We start from the raw sequence: 16,665 nt of genomic DNA on the forward strand, positions 1-16,665 counted from the left end.
ATATATGAAATGTGTAATAACCTTTGAACTTTCTGCTCATGTCATGCATGAACCTGGATGAAGCATATTCATCTTGTAAGATCGATTCCAGATTTTAAATACATCTCTAATAGATTCTGGCTTATTTCTGATTCTCTAATGCTTGCATGGTCAAAACACAATTATCAAGACAAAACATTGACAGAGTTCATAACTTGGTTGAAAAACAGCTATCTTTTTTTGTCCCATAATTATAAAATATTTTCATTTTTAGATTTATGAGCACAAATTAGAATGATAAATCTAAAGTTTTATTTTTCTTTCTAATCATATGTTTTCTTCTAGTCACATTGTAAACACATCTACCTTTTGCACTTGTCCACTTAAATCATATCAAATATTGTTGCAGAAATATTATTTAATGATTGCTCTCACACATCTTTTTAGAAAAATAGGATGGTTCAGGTTGATGTTGCAAAATACTATGTGATGAGGTCTTTCTTTCCCAATGAATGGCTAACTTACTGTTTGCTCTGTTCTTGTGTTTAAGGCATTTCATCTAAGATTTCATCACCAGAGTGCTTACACTTTGAAATTTCACTTATATGACCAATATTACTAGTTTACTAGAGTCTAGAATACAACTACTAATCTTCTGGTTGGCCTAATAATTGTGAGGTATTATCCTCTGTCAGTTTTCTTTTCTTTGCTAGTAATGGTGGAAAATGAAAAATTCTGAATTCTCTTCTGTGTTCATTAAAAACTTTATAGGCAGTAATAATGGTATCTCCATACATTTTTATATCTTCTTGAAAGACAATGTAATACACAATAAGGAAAATGAAAGATTATATAATAGCGATGATTTATTTTAATACCATACCATCCTTTTATGCAATTCCATCATTCTGTTTTTTTTTTATTATTATTACTTTAGTCTTTTAGTCTTTTTTAGTATAGTTGGGAGTAGCTGATGAGTAATGATGAATAATTTTTCCTTTGATAATAGAACAAAATATTTCATGATATAAGAAATATAAGATCACCAAGATTTTAATAATGTATTATAGAGTTAGACAAGTATCCAATAGAACTATATGGTAATCATAGAATAAATTTTAATCTTTTCCTCAAAAGAATAGGTAAATTTTCTCATTATTTTTTTGTTCTTCTTTAAAAATCATGAAATATCAATCCTCACAAATAGTTAGAACTGCTCAAAAAAGAATCTCAAAATCTAAAAGTGAGTTCAAGGTACCCTGCAGGTTAACAAGATACAGTATAGGCAACTGTGTTGAATGATTATTGTAAACCGCCTTCCCCAACTTCTGTCCCTCTACCACACTAACATTTATTTTTTAACAGAAAGCTGGACTCATTTGAAAATAAATAATGAAAAAGAGAGAGAGAGAAAGGGAAACAAATAAAATAACCACTTAAAAAAAAAAACAAATAAAAAACAGTATTCTGTTATCTCACAGAAATAACAGACATGATCTTACTTTAAAAAATGAGCTCACCAAAGAAAAAAGAGTTCAAAAAATAGATTTCAGGTCAACAAAAGGAGATGAAAAGTAAACTGATAAAGCCCAGAGAAATTTTAAAATATATTAGTAGTCTCATTAAAACAGTAAAACCAGAATAAAATTATACACCCAGTCAATGACATAGTGAATAGTTTTGAGGATATCATACAGAATAAGATGGAAAGGATAAATATACTTAAATAATTGCAAAGAGGATTTCAGGTAAGATTTCACAGCAACATTCATGGAGAATGGTGTATAAATTTTTGAGATAAAGTAGACTGAAGAATGCATAATAGCCAAGTTGTCTTTCAAACATAAATGTGGCAAGTAGGCATTCTAAAACATGCAAGAGTTTAGGCAATACAACCCTTAGTAGCTTATTTTAAAGAATATAAAAATAAAAACAGATGATGAAATTCAAGCAAGAAGATGTTGAGTAAAACTGGTTAAAAGGACAGGGTAGATCATTAAACCATTTAAACCCAAGGAACTGGTTAAAAGGACAGGGTAGATCATTAAACCATTTAAATATAGGACTAATACTAAACAGCTGTGCTAATTATGTTATAGCATAGAATGTAAATGTTATAAACCTTAATGATGTAAAAGTAGTATATAAAATTTGTGGTATTAGAAATCAGAGAAGGGATAGAAAGTATAAATGTACTATACTAATTTTTTCATCTTTCAAAATTGGTAATTACTAGATAATACTTAAGCTTGAAAATGTAGTTCAACTTTAACTGACCTTCAGAAACTAATATAGCTTATGGTAAAATAACAGAAATTTTACTTTTTGTTTTTTCTTAAGTATCATTATATTTAGTACTTCTAAAAAATAGCAAATGTAATATAGCAAGGTTATGTTTTCTATAAACTTTATCTAAAATTTTAGCTTTATATGCACAGAAATATATGAAGAGTAATGTTCAGCACATATAATTTGAGGGTGTTAGGACTGAGGATTTTTTAAATGGTTTCTTTTTTATTTTACTTTTTTCTTTTTCTTTGTCCTTTTTTTCTTTTTTTCTTTTTTACATTTCCTTCATCATAGGAAGTTCTATAACAGTACTCCTCTGGAATGATCCAAGAATAAAATTACAAAGCAGGCTTTTTGGGTGTGTTCACACTAAGTATGTGTGCGAGGTAATTTACCCACAGTATAGAGTGTATTGTAAAATATTAACAGGTAATATAGAAAAATATAACTCATTTCCATCTTCTCTGCTATCCTTATGTTGTGTAAAGAACAATAGAGTAGCAGTGAGAAGTTCTGGATTCTAGTGCCCGCTTTATAACATATAATACCTGTGACCTTGGACATAGTGACCTACGTCGAGCCTCGGGTGGTTCATGAATAAATTAGGAAAAATAAATAGTACTTACCTTGACTGCTCACAGGACTCTTGTGAACCTCAGATAAGTTGAAATAAATAAAAATATTTTATAAAAAATGGTGGTGATGTAATATGAGCACAAATTAGATAAGGAAAGACTTAGATCTAAGTTTCAAGTCTTAAACCAAACATATCACCAGAGTATAAAAAAAAGCAAAAACTTACAATATCATTGGGAGATCTATGATTAGTAATCTGTAGAATGCCAGGTGATTTAGACATATATGAAAATTTCTGAGTGTCTATAAACTTGACCCTGGAAAAGTATAGATGGTATTGAGTCAATATAGTCATTAATGTGCCAGGCAGTCTGTTCTAGACTCCTTTATTTCAATTGTCTTTTCATACTATGAATCAAGTGTTCATAGTGCTTTACATCTCCCATAGCACCTAGCATCATAGTTTTTATATAAGAATACAGTAGTATTGGATGCTTTAACAACAGATGATCTTTGCTTCAGGATTACTGGTTCACGAAAATATCAGAACATAAATTTTTTTCTATTTAAAATATTCTAAATGGTTCTGTGAATTACTTCGTTGTCTTATAGATTTATAATTCTCACTTAATGACTATTGGGGCCTTATTGCTGGTTATGGAAATAAAGACAGGTTTTGTACTTGAGGGTGTTTCCTCAAGATTCCAAAAAGTAGAAGACTGGGAATACTGTTAACTAAGGAGAGCTTTGTATTACTGCTTTTGCATATTTTTTTATTTACATGAAACCCTTTCCCATTCCACTGAATTTATCCTTATTTAGCATAAGCTATCATCTTTATTCATTGTTGAAAAACATAATGGTCTTTGGAAATAAGTAAATTAGAATACAAATCATGTATTTTCTTGATTTTGTGAATTTTTTGTTCAAGCCATATTATACTATATGTAGGTAAAAGGACAGTAGTCAGATCTAGACAACATAAAAGGATCTTTTAGAGAATTTGGAAAGTAGAAAAAGATTTTACGTAAAAATATTTGAAATATTTTAAACTCGGAGAACTGAAATGGAATTGAAGAATGTTGATTATGAGAGCCAAAGGAGGTATATACTTCAGCCTTCTTAGGCTATGCCTAGCTTTAAATGAGTTTACCTCCATCTGTAAAATAACATCTGCAATTTCTCAAGCTTAGGATTCTCTTCTTTTTACCTTCTAGCCCTACCCTCCTTATTCTAACAAAACTTGTATATCTTTTGTTAGATGGCTTCATGAGATTACCTATTACAGAAGCTTCCATATTGTTATTAATGATGACTGTAACTCCTGTACCAATGTCTGATATATGCCACATACTTTGTCAGGTGTTTTAGATCCATTAACTAATCTTCGCAACTATCAAAGAGATATGTAACTACCAGATCACAAAGTCCAGAGTTTCAAGATTTTAAGAAAATATACAATAGTCTCTATCACTTTGAAAACCTGCTGGTTTGTAGGCATCCTTTTCTGCATTTCCCTAATGCAGGAAATCATTGCAAGGCATCAAATTAATGGTCGATATGTATTTTACAGTAAATAAATGGGTTATAATAATTTAAATATAAGAATAAATGGCTTATAGTAATTTAAATATAAAAATAATGTCTGACTTGAGGTAAACAAAATATGGTATGGACATAAGAAGGTTGATTAAGAAAGTCAATCAGAAGAACTCCCTTCTGTAATAATTATATATATATAATTATATATATATATATATATATATATAGAGAGAGAGAGAGAGAGAGAGCATGTTTGTCAATAAAAATCTGTTTGACAAAAGGTTCATAAGATTACTTATAAGAAATATTTCCTTTTTAAATATTTTTTATTTTTATAGATTTTCAAGTTTTTGAGCCATAATTTTCTGCTCTTCAAAATCAAATTAATGAGCCCCCTGCCTTTGTTTTACCTATTGATATTTCTAATTTTGACACTACCAGCCCATATGGAAAAACCTCATGATATGCTAAATATCATTATTTCTTCTTGATATTGCTAGGGGGCAGTATTTACTAAGCTGACTCTTTTAGCAGACTAGTACTATGGCAAATCAAGGGTACATAATTTCATGATCTGGAGAAAATAATCAAAGCATGTATGATTTCTTTTCCTTGGATTTCAATTTCCAACTTTAAATCACAAAATAGCTGAGAATGTTTTCTAACTTGATAAAATTAATTTTATATATTTTTATATTTGTAATAAAATATTTCATTATTTAATTGCTGTTTTAAAAATTAAAACCCAAACCAGCCTAGTATTCAATGTTATTTTCTGTCATTTTGTGTATAAGACCGTATTATGAAATGTACCAATATCCTAATAAATTATTTAAGATAAAAATATCAGTTAAGATTTTAAAAGGGAAAATATAGAAAGAATAAATAACAGGCATTACGGTCTCACAGACTATATTATCTATTATTCATCTGATTTTAATTTAGTTGGTAAGAGGTGACTGGTGTTGGTGAGCACCTAGGAATTGTTATATAATAAGGAATTTAATTCAATTTGAATTATTTGCATATCATTGAATATCCTTCATTTCACTTATTTGTAATAACTTTTCATAATTATCAAAGTACTGGTATATAATTTAAAATTTCAAGTTTTTTTCAATACTTTTGACTAATATGAAAGATTTTTTTTTAATGTGTTAACTAAGGAAGTTTAACTAGTTTTCTCATAATTTGATATTTTTTGAAAACTCCTTGAGGAAGCGTATAGCTCATGACTCTGGATCTTTTAATCTATCCTTTTTGGTTATCTTCATTATATAATTCATTCACTCTTTCAATAAATATTTGAGTACCTATAATGTGCCAGGCATTTTCCTAGACTCCAGGTACATCAGTGAAAAAAAAAAATACAAAATCTCTATTCTTGTTGAATTTATAATCTAGTGGGGGACAGATAATAAAGAAGATAAATTATGTTAGGTAGTGGTAAGTACTAAGGGCAAAAAAAAACTAAAGCAGTGAGGTAGATGTTACGTGTTCAGGTGAGAGGAATTGAATTTTAAATAAGGGTAACCTAGGAAATCTTCACAGGAAAGTGACTTTTGAATAAATGCCTTAAGGGACTGAGGGAAAGAGCAATCCAAGCAGAAGCAACAGCAAGTGCTACAACCCTGAGGTAGAAGTAAGCCAAGGATGTGAAGGGAGCAGCCAGGAGATGATGTGACTGGAGCCCATTGAATAAGGAAATGAGACCAAAGAGTAATTGGAGGGCCGGATTACATAGTCTTAGAGGTCAGAGTTAGGACTTTAGTTTATAGCGGCAGTGGCAGAAAGCCTCTGGATGCTGTTGATCAGAGAGAGGAGTGAAATGTTTTGATCTAGCATAACAAGATCACTCTGGCTGCTGTGTCAAGAGAAAGCCAAGGAGGGCAAGGATGGAATCTAGAAGACTAAATCATGAACTATTGTAAAATAATCTAGGCAAGAGAAGATAGTGGCATGAATCAGAAAATTGAGGGTAGGAGTGGTGAGAAGTTTCATATTCTAGATATATTTTGAAAGTAGAGCCAGCAGGACTACTGGTGACAAATGTACAAAGAAGGAAAAAGAGATGTCAAGAATGATTCTAGAGTTTTTTACCTGAGCAATTGGAAAAATAGAGTTGCAATTAACTGGGATTTGGAAGACTCTACTTGAAGGCACAGATTTTAGAAGACATCTCAGGAGCTCAGTTTGAGACATGGATATCTGTCAGATACACAAGTGACGATGTCAGGTAGGCATTTGGACATATGAGTTTACAATTCAGGGGAGAGGTCTAGGTGGAGCTATAAATATGGGGATTCTTACACTGTATATAATCATTTGGAGAAAAAAAGAAAAGGTCCAAGCACTGAACATGGGGCACACCAATATTTAAGTCAGGGAGGTAAGAGAAACCAACAAAGGAAATGGAGAAAGAACAGTCAGATGCCGACTGACAGTAAACCATGTTTTGAGAAAGTGAAAGTAGTCAATTATGTCAAACTCCACTAATTGGTAAAAAAAGTTTGAGAATGAGAATTAGATGTAGCAACACAGACATCTTTGATGACCAAGATAAGAGCAGTCTTGATGGTGAGATAGAGGCAAGAACTTAATTGGAGTGGATTGAGAGTATATAATGCACATCTACTGCTCTTAATGAAGTGTAAGCCCCTTACAGGCTGGAACTATGCTTTGTTCACCGCTATATCCAATCAGGCAGAGAGAGTGAATTTCTTGCTCCATGTTTTATTATATACAGATTTCCACCAAATTGCATGAAGCCCACTCACACTAGGGGGCAATCTGCTTTACTCAATCTACTGATTGACATGTGATTTCATCTAGAAACACTCTCACAGGCACACCCAGATAACTAAATATCTGGGCACCCCCTGGCTCAGCCATGTTGACACATAAAATTAACCATCACAGAACTATTGTGGTTATTAATATCATTGCCTTTAAATCTACCATTGGTTATTTTTATCCTATTGATCCTATCAGTTCGTTGTTCTCTTTTTCCTTTGTTACCTGCCTTCTTTGGATTCATTGGATGTTTTGTATGTGTGTGATTCTGTTTTATCTCCTTTGTTAGAATATTAGCTACACCTCTTCATTGTGTTTTCTTATTGATTTCTGAAGGGTTTATACAGTGGTCTTTGAATAGGGGGAGGGGGTGGTTTTGCCTTTCAGGGGATTTTTGGCAATTCCTGAAAAGACATTTTTGACAAAACTACCTGAGTACTCCTGGCATCTAGTGGGTAGAGGCTGGGTTGCTGCAAAAATATTAAAATGCAAAGTACAATGACTTTCCTGCCAGAAAGAGTTCTCCAACCCAAAGTGTGAATAGTTGTAAGGTTAAGAAATTCTAGTTTATACTGTACTTCAACTCATAACAGTCTGCTTTCAAGTAATATTATACCACTTCTCATAAAGTATAAATACAACAGTATACCTTCATTTCCCCCTCCTGGCATTTATGTTATTGTTGTTCCTCGTTTTATATCTACATGTGTTTGTTATAAGCCCCACAATAAATTATATTTTTTGCTTTAAAAATTCAATTTTTAAAAGATTTTTAAAAATAAAAGTATTTTGTCTTTAACCACATATTTATAATTCCTGGGTCTTCATTCTTCTGCGTAGATCCAGATTTTCATCTCGTATAATATTCTTTCTGCCCGCAGGACTTCCTTCAGCATTTCTTGTTGTGTGGAACTGCTAGTAATGAATTCTTTCAGCTTCTGTGTGTGCAAAAGAGTCTTTATTTTACCTTTGTCTTTGAAAATAGTTTTGCTAAGGCATATAATTCTAAGTCAAAAGGTTTGGTTCTTTTTTTAATACTTTAAAATTTTTTCTCTACTGTCATTTGTTGTACACTGTTTTTGACAAGAAAATATTCTTCTCATTGATATCTTTTTTCCTGTGGCTACATTGTAAGATTTTTCTCTTTACCACTGATTTTGAGAAATTTGAGCATTACATACCTTAGTGCAGTTTTCTTTATGTTCTTGAGATTTGGAGTTCTTGTATATAGTTTTTATCAAATTTGGAAAATGCTCAGCTACTATTTTTTTCAAATATACTTTTGGTTCCCTCTCCCATCTTCTCTCCTTTGGAGTCTCCAATAACATATATTCAGCGACTTGATGTTCTTCGCTGATGCATAGGACCCGTTGGGTTTTTTTCTTTTCTTTTCTTTTTTCCTTTCATGTTTGTTTTATTTTGGATACTTTCTATTGCTTTGTTTTCAAGTTCATCAATCTTCTGCAATGTGCGATCTGCTGTTAATCCCATTCAGTGTATTTTTATCTCATACATTACACTTTTCACCTGTAGAAGTATGATTTGATTCTTATTTTGTATCTGCTATGTCTCTACTTAATGTGTTTGATCATTCCTTAGCTTTTTGAATATATGGAATGTAGATATAAAAAGTATTTTAATGTCCTTGCCTACAATTACAAATATATATGTCAGTTCTGCCCCCATTTTGGTTGAATGATATTGGTCCTCATTATGGATTTTTTTTTCTTTCTGTTGCTTTGCACTACTGGTATGTTTTACTGGATTCTAGTTTATTGTTAAATCTACATTGTTGAGTATTGGATATTTTTATATTCTTGTAAGTATTCTTTAGCTTTATTCTGGGGTACAGTTAAGTAACTTTGAAAATGTTTGATCCATTCAAGGGTTTGCTTTTAAAGTTTATTAAGTGAGACCAGGGCAATATAATTTGGGAGCATAATGTTGCCCCATTGCTAAGGCAATATTCTTTGAATATGCTAATACCTTGTTTATTACTGGGTTTTTTTGTTTTGTTCTGTTTATTTTTATTTATTTATTTTTTCATTCTGGATGTCGGTATGATGAATTGTTCCTGACTTTGTGTGAGTCTGGTGAGTTTTCCCTCTGATTCTTTCAAGTGGTTCTTTCTCTGTGTTGTGTAGTGTCCTCATATACATACCCTCTTCAGTATGTGGAAAAATGGATTGTTAGCTATTTGCTGAAGTAATTCCGAGAGACTTCTAATGACAAACAATAGGCTTTGATCAGAAGTGTAGAGGGAAATATGAAATATATTATGTCCTTAAAAGAAATAAAAGTTGAATATTAATGATGAAACTAATTTCTACCGCCTTTGTTTTTAAACTTAAATTATGCCAAAGAGTTTCAATTTTGTTATATTTTATTGTTTTCTATAGTTCATACTTTTTACAGTGAAATCACATATCTTTGTACTCCTCAGTTCTCCCATTTGTAATGTCACTTAAAAAGACTGTCTATGTGTCAACATCTATAAATGATGATCTTGTGTAGAGCAATGGGCTTTATTTCACATATAGTACTTAGGATTGAATATCGTGTATATTTATACTTACATTTCTTGACTGGCATTTTGATGGCATAAATACTAAATTATGTGCAATGCAAAGACATATGGAATTCATAAATTTATAACTAATAGGTTCTAAAAGAGTATTTGTTTAAACCTGATGGGTAGTACAGAAATCCTTTTTTAATAGAAGCCTATATTGATGCAGAAAGTAAAATAAAATTAGAGCTTTTTATCTTTTTCCATAAGTTATTATAGATTTTTGATACTTGCTATTGACAAAGATTTTTACTCTACTTTTAGAAGTTAAAAATGATTTCTTCCAGAATTTCACAAAATTAAATGTGTGTGTATATTGTGTGTTTATGCCTACACAGCAAACTTAGGAAAATAAATTTGTTACTCAGCTAAAGGACCAAATTATTTCATTTTTTGATCTTACTGCTTTTAGTCTGTTATGAAGCTTCCTATTCAGAAAGAATATGCTTCATTACACCTTTTTTGAGACATTTTGGATATTTATTAAGTATCATCTCATATAGTCTCAAAAATACTCAGTAAGGATAACCCAGCACTAATGAGGACCACTTTAAATCTCAAGAATATTTTTTATACAATCTGAAAATTACACTTGAAATTAGCATACTAGTATCGTATTGGGATTAGGCATAGTCTTGAGTGTATCTTTTGCTAAAATGAAGACATTCTGTTGAATAACCCTTGTCATCTGCAGCATTTGTAATAGATATCATCACCTAATAGAATATATATGGTAATAATTATAATAGTCTCTTATATTTTAATCAATGTAGCAGACCTAAATGTAGAACTTTCTTTACCATTCAATTTATTGATAATCATTCTAATTATTTCTTTTATCTTCCTTCTATCCATCCATTCTCTATACTCCTTTCTTTTTCCACTCACAGCTCTATGCCATTCCTTGGTTTCTCACCATGTTTACTCGTAAGTATCATTTTCCCTTTCCTTTTGATACTGTGTTAGCAAAAAGACAGCTCCATTCTTCCCCAGTATATTATATTTACAATAGCATCAGCAGATTTAATTACATAAGCATTCTTATATGATTCTAATGTAATAGAGTTGAGTAGAAAATAATTTCAATTGTGCTGACTGCTGAATATTAAAGAGTATTGTATAGGATGAAAACCTTTCTTATATGTTGTGGCATTCATAAAATCTCTGCCCTCTATTGAAAAAGAAATTAACATTAACTATAATAGTTACATAAAGTTTTGGAAGGTAACATTTACAACCAAATCAGGCTTAATTTTTAGAGATTTTCTAATAAGTAATACTTTTGTTATTTCCTAAACTAGAATTCCACTAGAAATGAAACAGATATGTGAACGTGTAATACTTTAGTCAGTTATAAATATTAATAAAGTACTTATTCTGCTTAAATATATACACATGCTAAATAGAATACAATATTTGAAGTAGATCTGTATGCATTGGTCTGGAAAGATACCTACAGTATTGTTAAATGAAAAAAAAAGTTTCAAAAAATATAAAATTGTTAATTGGATTTTTTATGTGAATTTAATAAAACAATTATTTGGAGTGCATAATAGAAGTACAACAATACTGAATCTAAAACAGTACTAAAGTTCTTCTAGACAAATAAACTTAGAATAGTGTAACTGGAAAATTCTAGGAAGAAATGTAATGTATGGAGCATCTATACCAAGATTTATAACAAAGGTTAGAAAAGTCATCTATTTGACCAAGCTGATTATCAGTTTGCAATAAATTTACAAAGCCAAATAAGTGTTTTATAAAAACAATTTGGTTACATTTGTTTTTAAATAATAGTTTTGAGCAGAAGGTAAATGTCATGTGTCTAGTAAAGCAGCTTGTTATTGTTTCAATTTTTGTTATTTTATTTTTTATTATAATTTATTTATATTTTATCATTTTACAGATGTATTTCCACTGCACAAAATTTTCCACCTCTGGGATACCTTGCTACTTGGGAATTCCTCTTTTCCATTCTGTATCGGAGTAGCAATTCTTCAGCAGCTGCGGGACCGGCTTTTGGCTAACGGTTTTAATGAGTGCATTCTTCTCTTCTCGGATTTACCAGGTATAGATGTAAATGGAATCACTAAATGAAATTTAATTATAAGATAATGAGACATTCTTATAACAGTTTATACAAATAATCATCTAAGCCCTCAGAATCTCTTCTGTTTGAGCCTCATCATCCCTCTCTGGGATTCTCTCCCTTGAATACTGCCTCTTCTGCTGGCCCATCATTGTAGATACAAAACAGGGTCATTCTAGCTCACTATGGTTTACTTTCATGTCAGTGATGCCACCAAAAGGGTATAAGAGCTGATGGCAACACCATATTTGCCTTTTTGCTTAGGACAGATCTATAATCTTCAGCTGATAGACAGAAAATAAAAGCCAGTTGGGAGGAGGTTTGAGAATCTATGTTCATACAGTTTTAATTGACATGGAACTTTCTTTACTCTCTCCTATCCATAGCTTCTTGCTAACAATTTGACAGTTTGAGAAAAGGAAACACTATCCTCTTGGGAGGGCAAATCACACACCAGGGAAACTCCACATGATGCAGTGCAGGGTAATAAGCCAGGCTAAATATTGTATTCACAAGTGAGGAATTTGTAAATCTGGGAGTTGAATGCTTCAGATTGAAATATGGAATGCAACTATGATCTAAGCTTTGACGCTATGGTTGAAAAGATGAAAGTAACATGGTTACCTAGGATATAACAATCTATGGAATAAAAAACTAAACTACATTTTACAGAAGCCAAGATGTTTTTCAAGCAGAAGAATTCCATTTTCTTCAAATAGCATTTCGTTGGCTCTAGCCCTTCCTCTGAGTTTATTGCTGTTCTCTATATTTTCAGGCAGGCACAAGTGACTGCTCATAATGAAGTTATTCAAAAGATAATTTTGCCTAAAACCCAAAGAATAAAAGAAAGGTACATTATTTATTAAGCACTCTCAAGAAGAATAATAAACCTGCTGCGTACTTCGATTTTTATTTTTAGTAGATTATCTGTACCTGGTATTTCACCACTTCTCCATTGGTAAAAATCATCCTCTTTGAGAAAATAACAAAATTTCTTAGGTTTATTTAAAACTTCTCCTTCCTTATTCTTTCAAAGTTAAAAATATCACCATCAGCTTTCTAACTTATTAAATTTTAATTAAATTATTCTTATATGAATAAATAGTAGTTTAGTTCTTATATTACTTTTTTCTTGGAGATCTTTATGAAAATCAAGTTAATGTTTTATTTTTCTTTTGGTGTTGAATATTAACAGAAAAGTTAGTTTTTCGAACTAGGAAAATTATCTGTACCTGGAAGATTTTTTCCTGTTATATCCAACATGTCAAAGTAAACAAGATGATTAATTAGTATTAAAAGAATTTTTCTGGTCAATTCTAAAAACATATATATTAGGAAAGCTGATTTTTTGTTTTCAAGTCTAGCAAATATAGTGCCTTTTTAACTTTGTACATAAATGCTTCAGTTAAACACTGGCAAAGAAATCTGTTTTCATATTGTATAGACAGATTAGTGATAACTCTTGGTCAATATATGTGATTTATGTTAGGGAAGAAAAAAGTTTGTAAGAAAAATGTGACTTAAAAAAAAAAACGAGTTTAAATGCAAACTTTGCCCTTAAGTTCACCTGTGTTTTGTTTTATTTTTAATCAGAGCACATTTATTTGGGATGTCTTTCCTAAACAGATCTAGAGATGTGTGTTTCATCATGTTGAGTCCTCTAAGGAACTGAGAAGTGGTCATGGAAAGTCCTAAAAAGTGAATCCAGATTAATACACACACAAACATATTGAGTGCACATTTTCTAAGCAAAGCATTACGTGGTATATGCTTAAAATACAATTTGAAATGTAGAAGCTAATTTTTTTTAAGTCTACAAAAAAGGATTGATATATAAACTCTATATTTGATTTTAATTCTTGAGGCAGTCTTTGTAGATAAGGTAGGTTAGAAAGATAGGTTAGAATTAACATCAATTCACTAAATATGTTGTACTTTATTGAAATCCCCACTTTACTGAGTTTAAAGGCATAAGTAAGCAATCAGAACAAATTTAGATTCTTTGCTGAAGAATTCACTTCAAATTCACTGTTCAAAGCATTTATTGACAGTAATATGATGGCAGCACCATCCTGTTGATAACCTTGTGAACAAAATAGGTTTGCTTTTTAAAAAGTAGTCATTTCTAGTTGTTTCTTTCTACAAAGATAGGCCTCGTAGCCTAGCAGTGGTCCCCAACCTTTTTGGCACCAGGGACCAGTGCTCTAATAAGAATCTAATGCCCAATGACCTGAGGTGGAGCCGAGGCAGCAATCACCCATTTGGCTTTTGCTATAAATTATTGAAACAGGTAGATTTCCAGTCATATAGATTTCCTTGTTAGCAAAAGCAATTGAGGAATTACATAAGAAGTCAAGTAAGCCTTCATTGTTAAGTGTAGATTATGACTAAGAAAAATCTCTCTTTTCACTACTCGGAGACAGAATAGCATAGTGGATAGAGAGCACAGACTTTGGAGTCAAGACAGATAAGGGTTTGAGTCCTAGCACCGCCACTTGTGTGGATCGGGAAACTTTCAGTGTTGTTCTGCTAAAAAAGTGGTCTGTAGAGTGGCATAGATACGAGTTCACATTCCAGCTCTGGAATATAGTAGCTTTGTGGACTTGGACAAGTTTTTAATCTCATTGGAAAGCATTTTATATATTATGAAAGTTTCAGTATGAGAGAGATAATAATATCTACTTTAGTGTTAATGGTGAGTACTAAAGATAATACACATAATGTACCTGACAAAACCCAGTACCAAGTATGAATAACTATTTTTTTAAGTACATGTATTTAATATTTTAAATCTGTAAAGAATACGTAACATTCAATCTTTGTAAGCCCTCTCTCCTTTTTCCTTTTTTTTTTCACTTTATACTAACCCTTTAATTCTTGAAGAACAAATAGTAAAGGCATTATTATTTTTGCCAAAAATTATTCCCAACTTCTGTTCCCTTGTGGCAGATGATATATGTGATGTTACATTCCAAGGAAGTACAAGTGGTGCTAGAAAATGTTGTTAAAACTACTGACATGTATTGGTATGTGTGTCATTTTAATACTAGAGGAAATAACTATGAGAGCAGTACACTTGGCATTGCTCAATCTAAAAATAGTGGCAGGGTATTTTGGAAGAAATACTGAGTTTTTCATAGCGCCATCCAATATTGGATGTTGGCCACTGGTGTTAGAACAGTTTCCAAGGTTACCACCCTTCAAGCCCATTACAGGATGAGGTCTGTGATCCATCAGCCTGCTCTCTCTGATTTTATTCTGCTACAGTGTTCATGTGACTGACTTTTAAAAAAGATTTTCGAGGCTATATCCAAGCAGTTTTCAAGAAGAATCTGATAATCTGAATAAAATCAAAATGGTAATAATTTTAGAGTGAGTTTATCATGGCTGAAATGTTTAAATGCTTTTTTGTTTTGTTTTGTTGGTACATTTCCTTTGTACAGTTGAAAATTAATTAAAACATTTATACCATTATATATGGTTGAAATGAATTCTTAGAATGCATATAATTGTATCCCTGAGCATCTTCAAAGATAAGAATATTTAAAAGTAGGAAAGAAGTTTTTCTTAGAGAACCTATAGAAAGAAATTGGGAAATCTATGTGGGAAAACACTTAATTTACTATTATAGATTAAAATAGTTACTTAATACTAAGAAAAAGAAATATGTATCTATAAACTATTTTAGAAGAAAATACTGAGTATAGTGAAGGGACTTCAGCATAAGAGAAGTTTCATATTCTGTTTGCAGGAAGAAATTAGCATTTGGTTGAAAAATCCGAGTTGTGTAATATATGTTTTAATATAGAAGCTTAATTGAAAGGAAATGTTTTAAATAAAATTTTAGAAAATTTTATTTCAGTATCACCTGTATACTATACAATAGGATTCATTTTTAACATACATGAAAAATACTGGTAGCATCTCACTATTATGTAATACTTTACTGGTTCCTCAAAAATATTGCATTAGTGCCTTGAGTAACTAGGCACTAATGCAATAACAGTTACTTAACTGTTCTGACTGCACTTTTATAATGCAGTCTTTCTCATTACGTAGCATAGCATGGAATATTTCTTGAAAGCAATACATTTTTTGAGCAACACGCTTATGTGCCAGGTTGCCTAAGATCTATAGTAAATCCAGGCTTTTTTTTTTTTTTAAGTAACATAGAAATACATTGGGACTGAAACAAAATGAATCAAAGTATAAAATCTCAGAAATAAAGCAAAGTACTAAAATATGCAAACTCTTTACAGGCATGTCACATTATTTCTTTATTTATCTTCAAGATGGAACTGGAAATTGATGAGTAAGGAGGAAGTTTAATTCAATTTATGAAATTCCATAGGTTTTTGAAGGTACTTCTGATAATCCTTGGGGTGACAAAGAGGAAAAGAAGAGCATTGAGAATTGATCTGAGTTTTTAATTAACAGGTTCGTTTGCTTTTGTTTAGGGGTAGATATAAATGAATAGGGTTACCATAATCTATATGTGTAATCTCCCAATTATAAACAGTGGCTCAGATTTTTAAAAACTGTAAAACTGGAGCCAAATATAACTGATTGTATCCAGTAGACTATAATTTGACCCCTGTATTAAATAAATAGTTCTAATGGTGATGAGTGCTACAGAAAGCAATAGAAATGTATAACAGGGCTGCTACCAAGTCTGGAAGAGTTAGGAAACCTTCCCTACGTAAGTGATGTTACTTAGGGAATTAATTGACACTGGGGTGTGGGAAGTGGAGAAAGGGGAGAACCTTCTAGACAGAGGGAAGAAAATGTTCAAAAACCACCAGACAACTCAAAGAATTGGAACAGAGTA

General features: G+C 31.4%; 1 protein-coding gene across 2 annotated transcripts in view; it reads left to right on the forward strand.

Moving 5' to 3' along the window:
• Window positions 1–16,665, forward strand: part of TBCK (TBC1 domain containing kinase) — a 154,000-nt gene that overhangs the window by 73,474 nt on the left and 63,861 nt on the right. For both annotated transcript variants that reach the window (XM_016160823.2, XM_016160822.2), the window contains exons 21-22: window positions 10,639–10,675; window positions 11,655–11,816. In XM_016160823.2, coding sequence (XP_016016309.2) covers window positions 10,639–10,675; window positions 11,655–11,816 — 199 coding nt within the window. The remainder of the gene's footprint in view (window positions 1–10,638; window positions 10,676–11,654; window positions 11,817–16,665) is intronic.

Source organism: Rousettus aegyptiacus, unplaced genomic scaffold, assembly GCF_014176215.1.
Source record: "Rousettus aegyptiacus isolate mRouAeg1 unplaced genomic scaffold, mRouAeg1.p scaffold_m13_p_10, whole genome shotgun sequence".
Lineage (NCBI taxonomy): Eukaryota > Metazoa > Chordata > Mammalia > Chiroptera > Pteropodidae > Rousettus > Rousettus aegyptiacus.